Consider the following 17,583-nt stretch of genomic DNA (forward strand, 5'->3'; position numbering starts at 1 on the left):
TTCACAGGGAATTTATGTTGGTGACTGTTTCCTGGTTGATCTCCTTGCCCATTGAGTTGGGCACTGACATGACGGCATCGAACTTTTAGGACAGATGCTACCGTCCAGTTCGGCTGCTGCTGCTTCACAGCCAGGTCCCCATGACTTAGAGGCACGTCACATTTCTGACTACAGCAACGCCCGCACTTGCCTTGAATATCAAGTGTGCTTCTTGGTTCTTTGAGGTGTCTGTGTGTGCAGGGTCATCAGGGCAGTGGAGTGGGTCCGTTGCAGCATCGTGGGTCACCTGTTGACCGTGAAGAGGTGACAGGCAGTTCCTGTCACTCTGTCACATTCAAACCATGCAACAGGGGCAGTGTTTTCTGGGTTGATACTGGTCCCACTGCACGCACTCGGCTGTGGAAGCATCATTACTGATGGTCTTGGGAAGTGTTGTACAGATGTGCCTAATTTTTCAAGTGAGAATTACAAGGGGGCAGATACCAAGGGAAATGGGGGTTGAGAAAGAATGTGAGGGGTAGGAGGGAGGACAGACAGCTGGAGAGGCCACATCCCGTTAACTCGTTAACTCGCAGAAAGCATCCTTGAGGCAGAATCGGACACACGGCTGTACCTTCATTTCAGTGGAAGTGAAGGTGACACCCTGTAGCTCCATCTCTTCTGGTTTCTGGCTCAATGGAAATTTAATGTCTAAGGGGACATTTACTGTCCTCTGTCAAATATGAAAGACTTAGTTTTCCAATTCAGGACATATGTACGGAGAAAGAAGAAAATTTAAATGAATTAAAGAAAATGATAAAAGAATGAAAAAATAGGAAACTCTAAAATTAAGTGGTGCCATTTCTCTTGGATTCTGCCCCCCTTTCCTTGCTCCTTTCACCCAAATATGATGACGTGAGGGGAGGCATTTGGCTTGGTGAGATGGTGATGTGTGACTCTCATTGATCTTCAGAGTTTTGGCTAAGTCTACATAGGTACCCGCTCAGCCATTAAAAAAGAATAAAATAATGCCATTTGCAGCAACATGGATGGACCTGGAGATTGTCGTTCTAAGTGAAGTAAGCCAGAAAGAGAAAGAAAAATACCATATGAGATCACTTATATATGGAACCTAAAAACACACACACACACAGAAAAACAGGACACTATGAACTCATCTACAAAACAGAAACAGACTCGCAGACATAGTAAACAATCTTATGGTTACCGGGGAAGTGGGTGGGAAGGGATAAATTTGGGAGTTTAAGATTTGCAAATGTTGGCCACTATATATAAAAATAGATTAAAAACAAAAAAGTTTCTTCTGTATAGTACAGGGAATTATATTCAATTTCTTGTAATAACCTTTAATGAAAAAGAATATGAAAATGAATATATGTATGTATATGCATGACTGGGACATTGTGCTGTGTACCAGAAATTAACACATTGTAACTGACTGTACTTCAATGAAAAATTAGGTTGGTACCGTGTATGTGTGTGTATTTGCGTTTGTGTCTAAATATAGACTTTTTTTCTTACGAATGAGAGGCTCATATACACGTTGGTGTACCCTGTACAGCTACTAAACCTGGTAGATTATGCCACAAAAGATATTTGGCCCAAGACCAAATGCATACAGTATTCTATGAAGAACACCAGGAATTCAAAATAAGAACATTTTTAAAAGTTCTGAAACATAATTAAAACAACCCAGAAGATTAATCAACTTCTAACTCATGAAGGCAAATGGATAAGCGCCAACCTCTAATTCTCACTGCTTAGCACCAGGAGGATTTCTGGATGGTGTTTATGGGTGAGTCACGCCATTCATTAGAAACACTGCTGCTCAAAGTACCAAAGACAGAACTGGGGCTGCAGAGTGAAACAGAAAGTCCGCATTGCTCAGTAAGCAAAGATAATTTCCACCCGTATGTCTGCTCCCCGCCCTACAATGTGAAGCTGCCAGCACAGCTGAGGCCCTCGGGGCCCTCCTTCCCGCTCATATTCTTTGGGACGTGAAAAACTGTGGAGAAATGAAAAATAGAACCACCATAAGCTCCAGCAACCCCACCCCTGAAAGTTCCCCCGAAAGAAATGGAATCACCTTCTCACAGAGACGACTGTTTTGGGTCCTTCCTAGCCTTCTGAATCAACACTGCAATGAACACGCTTATCCACGCACGCCTGTCCCCACGCCCCTCCTCCAGGGACACACACCCCTGGGAGCAGGGCTCGCTCACTCGTTTATTCCGTGCATGCCCCTGAGCACCTGTTACGTGCCAGCAGGCATCACTCTCAGCGGACACAAGTGCAAGAATCATATGGATGTCCCTGTGCTCGAGGGGCTTCCTTGTAACTGAGGGAGACAATGAAACAAGTAAAATGGAGAGCGAATCAGACGTGGAGGAGAGGGGTGGTCTGCTGTTCTCCGGGTAGTTACTGAAGGCCGACTTTGCAGGGGACGTTCAGGAGAGAGGTGGAGGGTCTGGCCCTGCTGTGTCTGGAGGAACAGCATCCCAGTGGGGGGAGAGGCAGGTGCAGGGGCCCTGGGCACCCGGGGTCCTGCAGGGGCTGCACTGAGGCTGAAGTGGATGAGGCAGGGCTGAGGAGCAGGGGTGGCATCAGTGGGAAGGGGTCTTATCACTGTTTATAAGGGCTGAGGTTTCACTGAGTGAGACCACGAGGCACTGGGCAGCTCTGTGCTGTGGGGTGAACATGACTTCAGTAAAAAGAATCGCCCCAGGTACCAGGTAGACTGTGATGGGCAAAGGTGGACACAGGGGACAGCGAGGAAGAGGGTGCAGACACGCAGGAGGAAGATGGTGGCGGCTTGGAGCAGAGCATCCCCAGTGGAGGTGGTTGGACTTGGTGTGGAAGGCAGTGCCCACTGGCTTCACTGAGTGGACTGGGTGACAAGAGTGTGGGGAAGGTTCTGTTCTTGGACAGGGGGAAGGAGGGGGACCGTCACTTGTTGGTGAGGGGAGAGTTAGGGAGAGAGGCCTGGAGGACAGGAGAGGCAGGACTTCAGCTGTGGACACATCACATCGAATACAGAGGCTAGGTGTCCACACAGAGACGCCAGGAGACAGCTAGGGATTCCACCAAGTCAGGGGATGCACAGCCTTCACTCACTGTGGTCACAGCACTGTCCCCGGGTTGCTGGCTCCCGGCCACACTGCGTGGTGCAGCCACATCACTTGTGTTCATCCCAGGGTACAGCCTGGTGTCTCCCTGCAGGCAACGGTCTTCCACAGAAGCAGTACCCCTGGGCTAGGCCTACTCACCACATTGTCCTGAACCAAAGCTGCCAATAAATGGAACGCATCACACTCTGATCCACTTTGTGAGAAAAGCGAGATGGCGGCTCCTTTCAAGGAGACAGACGTGTCCACAGATGGTGCTGCGTGGGCTTGGTGTGGCTGGTCCTCTTGCTTTGGCTTTTGATGATGATCAAAGTCTCATTACTGTAAACTAATTGGAGGCATTGTAGATGCTGGGTTTTGATTATAAAATGAAAGAATTTAAGTACTTTTAATTACAGATATTAATTGAAACTTTACTGGGCTAACAGTCATGACCCATAGGCCTCTTACGATTATGACCAGGTATGAGTAATGGTACCAGAAGATTAAATCTGCCTGGACTATTGCTGGATTCCACTTTCACTGCAGTAAGCGGGTGTTTACAAGTGTTTTTTTTTTTTTTCCCTCTGGAGAATGCACACAATTGCCTCACAATGTAACTTGAACATGAGGATGGTTTGGACTGCTGCTCACAAACTGGGAATAATTGGCTTTGTTTGTGGTTATTTGACAGAGAATCTCCACCTCCCCCATCTTTAAAGATTTCCTGATTTATGCTGGTTGACTTAACTGGCAGCATTAACTTACTGCAAAAAAACAAACAAACAAACAAACAAAAAACCCAGGAACGGCGATGTTTTTTAACGTTGAAAAATATTGTGGAAATTATCAGGACACCATTTCCTTTAAGGATACTTGGAGTATGAATTCCAAAGCAGAGGACTCTCGAGGCGCTGGTTCCCCTTGTCTGGAACTGTGAGAAACCCCCACACAACAAGCAAACAGCAGGGACAGAGGCCAGACTGTCCCACGAGCCCTCGTGGTGTGTGCCCGGAACCAGGAACCTGAGCTCTGCTCCCGCCTCTACGACTAATGAATTACTTTTCTGTTACGATGAAATAATTTCCTAGTTCTCTTAGTTTCCTTATATTTAAATTGTTCAAAAATCTGCTTTTGCCATAATGAGAGATTTTTAAAGCAGAAAGTGAAAATTTAAGGCCTCATTTTGATAATACTAGAGATACTTCTGAACTAAAATTCCGCATGCATTTTTTGCTAACTCACGAAAATGGAGAGTCGAGGGAAGAGAGAAGGTGAGCAGGGGAGGAAACACGTCTTAATCCTGTTGTCAAGTAGAGCAGGGGAAGCAGGGAACATCAGATTTGATTTGATTTGATTTGATTTGATTTGATGTAATAATTCAAGTTATTAACAAATAACATGCATGTGATTTGCGTTGTATCTAAATTGTACATAACTTCAATTATTGTCCAGAGGCTTCGGTTCTGCCCACTTGCCTCTCTTTGGCTGGGGTTTTGTTGGAAGCACGCGAGAGGGAAAACAGGATTTGTTCAGTCCTGCTGGTGGCTGTACATGGCATCTGTGCCTGTTACACTCGCGGGGTGAGGTGAGGCTGTGCGGAGCAGAAACGCCTTGCACTGTCTCCATCAGCTCTCCCTTTGTCTGCCTCCGTGAGTCCCCCTGCCCTGGTTCCCAGCCACACGGTCCTACCTGGGCCGTATGTGAAGCTCCAAGCCCACGTCTCAGTCTGGTCACTCGTGTCCCTGTCTGGACCCCACTTGCGTCCATTCCAAGTGTGCGCCTCACTTAGTCCCATCTGGGTCTCTTTTTCTGTAGCTCACATCAGGAAGGTAGACGTGCTCCCCGGGCACCGTCCCTGCGTCTGGACTCTGGTACCTGCCTCCTGCTCTCCTGGGGTGCAGTCCTTTACGTGCGCCTGGCTGTCCCCGCACCTCCTCACCTCCTGCCCCACCCAGCTGCTCGCTTCCCAGCACGGCGTGTCCCCTCTGCTGGTGCTTGTCCCAGGCTCCCCCCACCCCTGCTCTCCACCAGTTCTGCCACCTGCTCCTGGGGCCCAAGGAGGTGCCCCTCATCCCCAGTCCTGCCCCAGCTCCTGGTTCTGAGCCCCGCAGACTGATTTGGGGCAGCCAGGCTCTGGAATGCCTGGTGCAGGGAACTCTTCATTAAAGGGTTTCTCCCTTGTACAAAGCTCCCCGAAGAGGCTTCCTCTTTTGGTTCTTCTATGTAACTGTGGGAGCGGAGCACGGAGTTCTTAGGCATTCGGTGCATTTACAAATGCGGGGCACAGGGACCGAGATCAAGAAAACTCAACGTACATTACACTCTTCCCCTAAGAAAACCCTCAGAGTTTGCAAACATAGACAGCTAACTTTAAACAATGGTGCATTCTCATCAGAAATGGAATTATCCCAGAAGGGCACGATTTGCTGTGACAAGGGTACACTGCTCAGGGCTTTGGTGGAACGCGGATGACAAGAGAATACTAGTTAGTAATTCTGTAGCTACTAACTAAAGTGGTGACCCCTCCCCCAGTAAAAAGAAAAGAGGCAGAACATGAACTTGACTGCCCCCAAATTAGAAAATGGTTACACGAACTCCAACACAGCCGTTACGGTCCGCTCACCTGAATTAACACTTTGACGTGAGATGGGCCGCTTTTTGTAGTTTTGAGGGGGTGTGTGTGCAGACCACATTTGCAATAAACATGAGGGAGCCGCTGCAGTTGAGAACCAGCGAAACTCTTTTGAGTGACATGTGGATCTATTTCAAATGAAGAACTATTTGTCCCCAGGGCTAGTGGGTCAAAAAAAAAATCTAAATAGAATCCAAAAGAAATGCTCGATTTCACTTCTATCCCAGGCAAAATGATGAGGAAAATCCTTTATGGAAAAGATCCGAAAACGCAGGATTTCAGATGATGTGTTTAATTAAATGAACTCATTAGGAAGTTTTTCACTGCCCCCTGCTGTCAGGTTCTAAAAGAAACATGGTCAATTTACTGTAACAACTGACTTGAGTTAGTTGAAAGACTGGTTTGAAAAATAATTTTCTGCCTCTAATTCCACTACCTTCCAGCCAGTGATGCAGACGCTCACTTCATGTTTGTGAGCCGTGGTTTGTCAGCCCCAGGAAGCAACTCCAGCAAAGCGTGTGTCTGTGGCTGGAGGGTGGGGGTCACCGTGTGTGATCTGAGACGCCACAGTCACAAGAAAGTACTGGCAACATGTTGCCCGGGCTGTTTATTTCACCTTTTTGCCGACTTTCATAATTTTGAATTGACTTTTTTGTATTTCCATATTTTAGGTAAGACACTCTTCATTAATAGAAGCACAGCCTTCCAAAAAAATGAGTGAATGGCTTATTTTTCGCAGTGTAATCCCGACTCGAGGTGTTATGTTCGTTTTGCCGTATGACGTGAAGAAATGAGGAATAATAACAGTCGGAGGTAACAGAGCAGCGGTCACCAGGGGCAAGGCACTGTTTTCTCGCTTCCACATGCGATTTTACTTAGACGTGAACTGGAGTGGGGTAGGTATAGTGCTGCTATAATCCCCATTTCACAGACGAAGAAACTGAGTCACCATCTCGCGCCATGTTTGGTGACAGATGGAGCTGTGATGGGAAACCCTGCATCCTGACCCCATCTCCCCTCTTAACCTCTCTGCACAGCAGGCACAAGCCCCGTGGTGACGGGGGAGCAACGCATAGGCCTGACCATGGCCGTAGTGGCGTCAGCGCGTAGTGACCCCCTCTAACTGCACACTCCCGGCTCTGCTGGCCCGGGAACCACAGGCCTGTCCACACTCAGCTTGGTCTTTCTGTCTTGGGGAGAAAGTTCCAGTGCATGAGGGGGGTGGTGCGCTCACCTTGAGTGAGCCTGCGCCTCAGACAGACACCCGTCGGGCTCGTCCAGGGGCCCCGCACACCCAGCCCTGCCTCTTGTCTCTGTGCTGTCAGACGCCTTTGGGTTTTAGCCACACTTACCACCACCTTCAGCACCCCGTCTTCAAAGTATGCACACAGCCTTCATAGGACTTGAGTCCACTGGGTGTGCACCCTGAGTTTCCCTGTCTGTTCCAGCCTGGGGTCCCCTGTATATAGCACCAGGCTAGTGCCCCCGTATGCCCACCTGGTCCTGCATCCCCCCACAGTCAGCAGCCCTGGGTCAGGACAGCAGATTCACTGCGGGGGACAGCAGGCCCAGCTGGGACCTGTGATCCTGGGAGGCTTTTGCCCGCAGGTCCTTGGAGACACCAGCTCAGGCTCCCGAGAGCTAATTGTACAGGAAAGGAAACAGCATGTCAACCGCTGACCGGCTTAAACCACTTCTCCTCCTTAAACAGGTGGATTGAGCAAACCTGGAGTTATCTTACAGTGACAGCCCTGCACACGTACAGGACGGGGCGACCCTGAGCCCAGCCTCTGCAGCCTTGCAGGACTCCGAGGGTAGAAATGTCATCACTGGAGCATGTATGGGGCGCCTTCCTGTAGGCAGTGCCCAGGGTCCCAGCAGCCTTCCTTGGCCGCTGGCCCAGCTCCGTCGCCCCCTCACCAAATGGTCCCAGAGCAATGCTCTCCCCTCCCTGCACCACCAGGCACTCAATGTGGCCCAGGGACACTGCCCACAGTGGGGCATTTCTGTAAAGGCAGGTCCAGCAGCTCAGATGACCAAGGCCAGACAGGGGATGTGGCCTACATCCCCCTGGGTCAGCCATGGGTCTGTGTTATTGCAGAGATAATCTAAGAAAATGGAGACTCTCTTTATATGCATTTTCCCTCTCATCCTGACTGGGCTGACATTTGGACCCCATGAATGCCCCCGTTGGGAGGAATGCAGGATGGCATCAGAGAAGGCCACTAGGAAGCTGAGATCAAATCATCCCATCAGAACTAGGGCCTCCCTGAAGCTGAGCCTTGAGGGGGCCTGGTGACCTGGGGTGGAGCTGGGCTGAAAGGCTTCAAAAGGGGGCCCCAAACCAAAAAGCCTGAATAAGACGGCCCGGGGGAACTCATCCACCCTCCTGGGGAGGGTTCCTGAGGCTTACAGGCGGCACCCCAACACTGCTCCGAATGCCCGGGGGGACATGCCTAAATGCTCCAGCCCCGCGTGAGGGCAAGACCCTCTGACAGAATGAAATGCCCTCCCAGGCCAAGCTTCCACCCTCCAAGCTGCAGCATGCCCACGGGGGCCGCCGGCCCCACCCAGAAGTCCCTGAAGACATTCTGCAAAATGAGGGCGGACATTTGGGCTGACAGGAGGCCTGGGAGAGCCCGATGGCTGGCCCAATGGCAGTGAAACTGTCCAGGGTCCTGGGCTCCAATTTAGAGCAGCAGCCACTAACGAGGCATTGGAAGGCAGGTATAAAGCCCACTGCCACCTTCTTGAATGCCAGTTACCCCAACCTTGTCAGCCCCCATGTAACACTCCATTCCATCAGCACAAAAACCCAAGACCAGAGACGACTGTTCTATACAGGGTCTGAGGGCTGTTAACCAAGTTGTAGAGGATATACACCCGGTGGTGCCAAATCCTACTTTGCTTACAGCTTTGTCTGGAGACTAGGGCTGGTTTAAAGTTGTGGGCTTAAAAGATGCCTTTTACTGCTTGCCTCTAAGTCCTGAGCCCCTAGGTTGCCTTTGGAAGGGACGGCCCTGAGACTGATGTGAAACAACCATATTGCTGGCTGGGACCCCCAGAGGATTTAAGTACGCACCCACCACCTTCGGAGAAGCCTTAGGCAAGGACTGAGGGCATCTCCATTTAGATGAGGGCGTCTCACTTCCTCCAGGCTGTGGGTGACACACACTGAGAGCAGGACTGAGGAAGCTCGAGACCAAACTACAATCACAGCAAGTCTCCGAGGGGAAAGCACGAATTCCTCAACCAGCTGCAGGAATTTAAGATTCGAGTTATCAAAGGGCAAAGACACTTCCTGCAGGACCAAAGGGAAGCACTAGTGAGGGTGGCTGCACCCCCCGCCAGAGGGAATGAAGAGGATTCTTAGGAACAACTGGGTTTTGTCCCATTGGGAGTCCTGACTTTGGACTCATAGCCAAACCCCTAAATGAGGCTCTCTAAGGGAAAACCAGTGAGCCACCAAGCGGGACTCCAGGATGCTGTAAGGCCTTCCACACCATCAGGGAGGAACTTACAACAGCCCAGCACTTGGTCTCCCAGACATTTTGTGCATAAAAGACAGGGCGTGAGTCTTGGAGGCTAACTCGGAATTTAGGTTCCTCCAGAAGACCGGTAGGTTACTTTTCCAAACAACTGGACATATAACTCAAGGATGGTCAGTTTGCTCAGGGCTGTGGCCACAACCTGTGACCTTTTAGAAGAGGCTGAAAAATTGACCCTAGGCCGCCTACACGGTGCTCACCCCAGTTCGTGTGCAACCTTTCCTGGAACGAAAGGGCAGATATTGGCTGATGAGGGTGGGGGTGGTGCTGGGCAAATCCCAGGCCTTACTAGTTGACAATCCGGATTCAACGCTGAAGGCGGAGGCATTCCCTCAAACTGAGCAGGGGTCCGAGAAGCAGACGCCTTCCTCCAGGTGCGCCTGCCCAGAGGGCGGGGCTCGCAGCCCTCCCAGAGCCCTGCGCCTTGAAGCTGAGGGAAAGGAACCACCGACACTGATTCCAAGTTTCCCTTGTCTGTCACAGGTGCACACGGGGCCACGTGGAGAGAGAGAGGTCTACTGACGTCAGGGTGGAAAGAATTAAGCAGTCAGAGAAGATGCCGGCTTATCAGGCAGTCATGATGTGGGAGAAGGACCCTAGCACGTTGCCGAGCCGCCCAGACTGAGTTATGTAAGTAAAGGACATACTTGGCCATCAGGTGGCAAAAAGGGCGGCCAGAACAGAAGACCCTAACACTCATTCCGAGTATGGACCTGCCGTCCCTGTATCTGCCTCGGATTTGGACATGGATCTCGAGAGAGCAGACAGGTGGGGGTTCACGCTGACGCTCAAGACTCGGGGAATGATCAGCGCCCAGCGGCCACGAGGCTGGACGGCGGAGGGTCGGGGAGCATGGGCTGGGAGGAGCTGTCACTTACCTCCACTGAGGGGCCTGTTTTGGGGGGATGCAGCCTGCCACCTGTTACACACTTTTGCTGCCAGTTCACAAAGGCATGGGACCACCAGGAAGGGAAGACAAAGTTGCCTGATCTGAGCCAGAGACAACCCTAAGGCCGGCCCACCTCCAGCCACAAAAGGGGTGCAGACCCGAGGGACAGAGCCAGGGGACGGTGGGTAAACAGACGTGACTGTGGGCCCAGAGCTGTGGGACTCTGCAGACGATGGCTGGTGCTCGTGGTCACCTTCGTAGGACGGAGCGAAGCTTTTCCGGGAGGAGGCCCCTCGGGAACAAAGGTCCTCCTCAAATGTGGAAAAACCAACACCCCGAGGACCCTGCACCCCACGTGGAACGGACCCTATGAATTCCTCTGTTACACACTCTGCAGTAAAGCTAGAAGAGGCGACAGCACTCCCAGAGACCTTAAGCCACTTCAAAAGGGAACAGGACAGCTAACACTCCACCTGGCCAGGACGAGAGGGCGGGGACATCTCGAGAGCCTGCTTCCACCCAGGAGTCCAGACCAGACCCACATAAATCCAAATTCAATCACTGAAAGGTTAAAAATGGCATGATTTCATGGATCCCCAAAGGAATAAGGTCTGTTTTTGAAGGGCTGTTAAAATAAGGAGGCACCATGCTGTGCATCTTGGGGTAACCCTTTCACCCATCACATTTGGTACTTAATGTCTAGCCTGCGTATTTAAAAAGGCCTCCTCCACTCACATGATGACTGCCCGAGACTTCAGAGTTCAAGGTGGGACTCACGAGTATCTACAAATATGGGCAAAATGATTTCATTCCTCTTGTAAAAATCCTCGCTCCTGATCAGCAGGAAGCAGCCAGCTGTGGGTGCCCAGCTTCCTCAGGACTGAGGAACGCACAGAGAAAAAGCAGGTGGAACTCTGACCAGCTCAAGCTCGTTTTCCTCCTCAAACAGGTGGATTGAGCAAAACCTGGAGTTATTTTACAGCGACAGCCCTGTGCATATGCAGGGATGACCCTGAGCCCAGCCTCTGCGGCTGCGGGACTCCGAGAACAGAAACATTGCCACTGGAGCCCTTTAAGAAGCAAGAAGTCCTTCAACAAGGAAACCCTGGCTTCCAGCGGCCCCAGGAGCTCATATGGACTGGTCAGCAAGTCAGCTTCCGGACTGGACGTTCTGCTAATACTGTAAATTCCGCCCTGAACCCTGGGTCGGGAGACGGGTTGGAGCCATGCCTCCAGTCTCCCTGATGTTTGACCCCGCAAGCAAGCTCTTTCCTTTCTCAAAGCTGGTGCCGTGGTGCTGGCTGCTGCACACTCTGGACAGGGGCCCTTGCTCCCTAATGGACACCTCTGCTGTGACATTCAAGTCCAACCAAAAGTCGACGCCAATCATCTGATCTTGAGAGTGAAAGGTTCTTACCTGACTCGGGGAGGTGGGTGTCCTGCAACCCTGCACTCCAAGTAGACTCTACTGCCTTCGGCCACCTCCTGGCTCCGCAGCTTCTGGGTGAACCTCGGAGCTGTGGGGAGGCTGCGAGCGCTGGGGGGTGGCGGGGGCGAGCGGCCGCAGGGCTGGACCGCATCCCGGGCGGGAGGGCTGGTCCGCATCCTGGGCTCCGGGAGCCTGGCCGCTTCCTCCTCCTGCCCGTCTCCGTTGGGGCTCCGGCTGGCCGAGGTGCTCTCCAGGGCCAAGGGCTGGTTTTTAGGAGACAGGTACCCGCTGTCTGGGGATGACTCCCCGTTGGGGCTGCTGTTCCTCGGCCTTGCGGCTTCTCTGAAAATGGACGTCAGCTCCTGGATGAAGCTAGCTGCCTTGTCGCACAGCTGGCTCTGGGGCCCGGCCCGGCCGGGGTGCGGGGCCCTGGGCGTGGCACTGGGGTCCGGGGGCTGGGCCCGGTGCTTGCTGGCCCTCCGGAGGCTGCGGATGTAGCTGGGGCTGGCCAGCAGGGGTGAGGCGGCCGCCCTCCTGCGGGGCCCAGGGGAGGCGACGTGCCCGGCCCGCTCTGCTGGTGGGGGCTGGCCCCGGGTGGGCCTAGGGTCCAGAGGTCTTCCTGGGGCAGTGGGCTCCCCGGATCCTCCGCCCTCCTGATGGGACGGCCTCCCGCACAGGCTTCCCGGGGAGCGGCTGACAACCTGTGGGGTCTCCGTTTCCGAGGCGCAGTCTTCAGCCTCCGAGTTGGCGATAGCTCTCCGGGCCAGGTCAAGGCTCCTGTGGATCTCCTCCTGGCTGAGGAAGGCGGACAGCCCGGGGAAGAAGGCTGCGTCCCGGTCGTCCTCCTGCACGTCCGACAGGGAGTCATAGAAGGAGTCCGGGGAGGACGTCTCCGACATGCTTGTGGAGGTGCATGCACTCTCCTGCTTCCCACAGGGGCCGGGGCTGGAACCAGCTCTGGAGATGACAAAGGCATGGCTACTTTAGGACCACAACCAGCACACAGTAAACGTGGACGAGTGTGGGGAGGAGCTGCCCCACTGTGGGTGGGAGTGTGATTAGTGCAGCCACATGGAGGGCAGTATGGAGGGTCCTCAAAAAACTAAAACTAGAGCAATCCAGCAATCCCTGGCACATATGCCCAGTATCCTGGGCATATATCTGGAGAAAACTCTTAATTCATAAGGATAGATGCGCCCCAATGTTCACAGCAGCACTATTTACAATAGTCAAGACATGGATGCAACCTAAATGCCCATCAACAGACGACTGATGAAAAAGACTTGGTGTATACACAAAATGGAATATTACTCAGCCATAAAAAGAATGAAATTCTGCCATTTGCAGCCACATGGCTGGACTTGGAGGGCACTACACTGAGTGAAATAAATCAGACAGAGGAAGGCAAATACTGTATGATATCACTCACATGTGGAATCTAAAAAACACAACAAACTGAATATAACAAAAAAGAAGCAGACTCACAGACACGGAGAACAAAGCAGAGGTTACCAGTGGGGGGCAGTGGGATGTACAAAGCACTGGGAGTAAGACCGGCTCAAGGATGAACGGTATAACACGGGATGGAGCTAATGCTTTGTAATAACGGTAAATGGAGCACAACCTTTAAAAATTGTACAAAAAATTAAAAAATAAATTTAAAAAATTTAAGTTATAAAAGCTGTTGGTACAAAGATTCAGGTACTAAAAATACTTTAAAATAAACCTAAGCTATGAAAATTCAACTTGAAAAAGCTTTCAAACATTTTTTTCCTTCTTCTGGAATCACACGCACTCCTGGCCTAATTTCTTCCTTCTGTTGAAATAACTTTCTAAGTCAGCAAACCAAACCGTAGATGATTTTGTGTCCCTGTAAGTGGCATCCTGGACCAGAAACACATACATCCACTGAGTGGTGCAGCGCCAGTGCCCACCGGCCTCCCTGCTTACTCCAAGTATTGACTCTGTGGCCCCCGCCAATCATAGTTCCTACTTTTCTCTTCCTTGTCCTTTATCCTGTAAAAGCTTCCTGCCTTCCACCTCATATGTAGTTCTTTGAAAAGAGACTGTACACTTCATATAGGGTTGAATATCTTGTGTTTGTATCACCTAAACTGTCTTCTTTAATCATCACTTTTTAATCCTTCATCCCTCCCTGCCTCCCTCCTTTTCTTTTTTCTTCCTTCTTTCCCCTTTTCTCTCTTTTTTGTAGTGTTATCTTCATCAAGGGCCCTATATGACAAAAGTCCAATAAGATAAATTCATTAAACCCTGTTAGAGGCAAAAAACGCACAACCAGTTTATAATCTATGTCTCAGTAGAGATGTGTATTCCTTTCTTTCCAAATCTTTAAATCATCATTACAGGAAGGCACAGAATATTTATTCTACAGTTTTAAATACTCCCCGAGCTACTATATATAAATAAACAACAAGGTGCTCTGTGCAGCACAGGGAACTATATTCAAAACTTTATAGTAACCTATATATGAAAAGAAATATATCTATATGTGTTTGTGTACAACTGAATCACTATGCTGTACACCAGAAGTAACACAGCATTGTAAGCCGACTGTTATTATTTAATATTAAATATAATTTAATATTATTATTAAAAATAAATAAATAAATAAGTAAATACTCCCAGACAGTGTATTTTATCTCAACCTCAGAGGCATAACTGCTAGCTCCTCTACTGTCCACAGCGGCCATGAGAGCGCCCATAGAGAGAGGGTCTGGGGTCCTCGCTGGCGCCCTCTTCCTGGCGCTTCCTGATCTGCCGTATTGAATCACCCGTGTCCTCTGCCCTTCTCCTTCCTCAGGCGATCACATCACTCGCCGAAATTCAAAGCCTAGTCACCAGATGTGTCTGTATTCCCTCAAATACTTTAACAGACAAAGCTTAGCATCAGAGCTGCTCTGCTCAGCCTCTGCTTCCTGTGCTGGAATTTACCCGGGGCACAGCCGTTGCCTCCGGATGCCTGAGTGACCAAGTGCAGGCTCTTGTCGGGGCCTGGAGACTGCAGGTGGCTTCTCTTTAAGAACGTGTCAGCTTTACTTTGAAACCTGACTAACGTCACCCTCTACAATTTCTTTTCTGAAAATGAGATAAGGAAATCAGAGTGAGTGTAATTGTCCAGTGTGCCCAGGTCCCCGCTCTACGGTAAATCAGAGTGAGTGTAAGTGTCCAGTGTGCCCCAGGTCCCCGCTCTACGGTAAATCAGAGTGAGTGTAAGTCTCCAGTGTGCCCCAGGTCCCCGCTCTACGGTAAATCAGAGTGAGTGTAAGTGTCCAGTGTGCCCCAGGTCCCCGCTCTACGGTAAATCAGAGTGAGTGTAAGTGTCCAGTGTGCCCAGGTCCCCGCTCTACGGTAAATCAGAGTGAGTGTAAGTGTCCAGTGTGCCCCAGGTCCCCGCTCTACGGTAAATCAGAGTGAGTGTAAGTCTCCAGTGTGCCCCAGGTCCCCGCTCTACGGTAAATCAGAGTGAGTGTAAGTGTCCAGTGTGCCCCAGGTCCCCGCTCTACGGTAAATCAGAGTGAGTGTAAGTGTCCAGTGTGCCCAGGTCCCCGCTCTACGGTAAATCAGAGTGAGTGTAAGTGTCCAGTGTGCCCCAGGTCCCCGCTCTACGGTAAATCAGAGTGAGTGTAAGTGTCCAGTGTGCCCCAGGTCCCCGCTCTACGGTAAATCAGAGTGAGTGTAAGTGTCCAGTGTGCCCCAGGTCCCCGCTCTACGGTAAATCAGAGTGAGTGTAAGTGTCCAGTGTGCCCCAGGTCCCCACTCTACAGTAAATCAGAGTGAGTGTAACTGTCCAGTGTGCCCAGGTCCCCGCTCTATGGGAGAATCTGCTGTGATCTCAGATTTCACTTTCAACAACAAACAGAAGCCCAGAGAACTGACGTGGGCCCCTCGCATGAGACCCTCACCCATCCCGGACGCCAGGACGCGGAGACTGACTTGTACTTGAGGCATGAGGACACATTTACTCCTGGAGCACTTGTGGGCTTGATAAATCTCTTAGGACTTGTCTACTCTTAACAATAATTTGCCAAATAGACTCTGATTTTAAACATCTGGATTGCTAAATTTCAAAAATTCTTTCTTTGAGGAAACAGTAGATTGGCTTATCTGTTTATCCTGTGATGAGGATTTAATTTCTGCACATTCACGACGCAGTGGGACTTGGTTAGTGTTGAATCGTCAGGCGGCGGGCTCCGGATGGGGCCACATTATTCATACTAGAAGGCAATCAGTATTTTTAGCAAATGTTAAAAGTGTAACATGAGCCTGACATCATTCTGTATCAGCCTCATCTATTGGACTCAAGACAATTTCATGTGTAACTTACAACGTCATGATACAAAATGATACTGTAGTGTTTCAGTTTGACTGGGCTGTAGTTTCCCTTAATAAGCTTAGCTTTTAAAAAATATGCAAATTTTATGCATAGATGTGATTTAAAATGTCTCCTGTTACTATCTCAACTGATTCAAAAAGTTCTTTGAAAGTGTAATTAACAATTGAAAATGTTACTAAGACCTGAAGTGTATCATTTTAAGCCATCAGTGTTTAGCTTAAGTACAGGCAGGGTTCAGATTAACTGCTTCTTATTTTCTATAAAACAAAACACGTACACAATCACGACAAATGTTGGCTCTGTCAGTACACTTAATCCTTTTGGAATTAATAGCACCAGCTTAGTTTAAGGTTATAATAGATAATGCAGCTCTGACCGCAGAGGTAGAAGTAAAGCCTGCGGATAAAACCTCTGTGTTCTGGTTTTGGACAGACCACAGAGCTCCCATTACTTTCCTCTCCAAATAAGAGAAATATCAAGACCTCTAAATAGTGCTACATCTTCTGGAAAACTACTAGTACATTTTTAGTTTTTTTTTATGAAGAGTTTTAAAAATGTTGCCCTGCCAGCTAGTATATTAAAGACGCATTGTACAGACCTTTCCAATCCTTGGTTAGTCGGAAGACTCCAGAAAGGAGATGGACTTGCGGTGAGCGTTTGTTCTTTTCTGGGGGAGTGGAGGTTGGCCTTCCTTGTCTATTCATGAAACACTGCTCAGTCCGTGGTCACTTTGAGGCGACTGTGGCCTCGGGCTCCCATCTGTCCTCTTGCTCCGCTCAACTATATTTGGAAAGTGAGCTCATGTTTCCGCAGCCGGCCACGACCAGGGATGCCAGCGGCCCCGGCCTGAGGGCTGGGTTCTTAGAAACTCAAGGCGCGTAGTGCAGAGGGAACTGTATCTACGGGTCGCATAGACATGGGGTTCACGCGTGCTCCTCTGCTCTCCTGCCTTGTGCCTGGAGGTCACCACCTGTCTTTTAAACATACTCTCAGTCAGGTAAAAGTGCGGCATGTGACGCCAAGTAGAAAAAGTGAGACTCACAAGGAATGCCCTTCTCACTGTAGTCTTCTGTCCATGCACGTGACTCAGTCACGCGGTGCATTAGCCCAAAGTATCCAGTAACTATTTAAAAATTCAGCCACCTGTCAAATCGAGTGGAGAGTCCCACTGATCTTACTTCAATTTGTTAATTAAACATTATGATATGACTTTGTGTGCATTGAGGACATGGTCCACCATGGGGTTAAACAGACAAACACCCAGGGACTGAGTCTCACACACACAGTGACACTGAGATCTTAGCCCAAAGCCCAGCTCACCCCCAGTGCCCAGCAAATGTCTGTGGGTGAAATAAATGTTGAACGAATCCTGTTCAGGATGAGTATGAACCTTCTCAAGTTGTAACAATCATCTCACGACCGTTTCATTACTTATTCTGTAGCACCTTGGTGTCACATACCCTAATATTTTGAACTTCCAAATAACAAGAAACAGCTCTTCTGTTCCAAGGTCAGAGAGCAGAGCCGCACATAAGGGGCAAAAAATAGTCACACGAAACCTCCTGGCTCAGTTAATCTGGATGTGAAGTACCTAGTTCTCCTTCGCACGGACAACACTGATAAT

General features: G+C 50.0%; 1 protein-coding gene across 3 annotated transcripts in view; it reads right to left on the minus strand.

Moving 5' to 3' along the window:
• PALLD (palladin, cytoskeletal associated protein) overlaps positions 1 to 16,779 on the minus strand; it is a 283,857-nt gene extending 267,078 nt beyond the window's left edge. Inside the window, exons 1-2 of one of the 3 annotated variants that reach the window (XM_064482513.1) lie at positions 16,558 to 16,778; positions 11,594 to 12,562 (exon numbers count right to left, since the gene is read on the minus strand). In XM_064482513.1, coding sequence (XP_064338583.1) covers positions 11,594 to 12,504 — 911 coding nt within the window. In that variant the 5' untranslated portion in view covers positions 12,505 to 12,562; positions 16,558 to 16,778. Of the gene's footprint in view, positions 1 to 11,593; positions 12,563 to 16,557 lie in introns of all 3 variants that reach the window. The other 2 variants (XM_064482514.1, XM_064482515.1) reach the window with 2 other exon arrangements.
• Positions 16,780 to 17,583: the final 804 nt, after the last annotated feature.

This window comes from Camelus dromedarius, chromosome 36, assembly GCF_036321535.1.
Source record: "Camelus dromedarius isolate mCamDro1 chromosome 36, mCamDro1.pat, whole genome shotgun sequence".
Lineage (NCBI taxonomy): Eukaryota > Metazoa > Chordata > Mammalia > Artiodactyla > Camelidae > Camelus > Camelus dromedarius.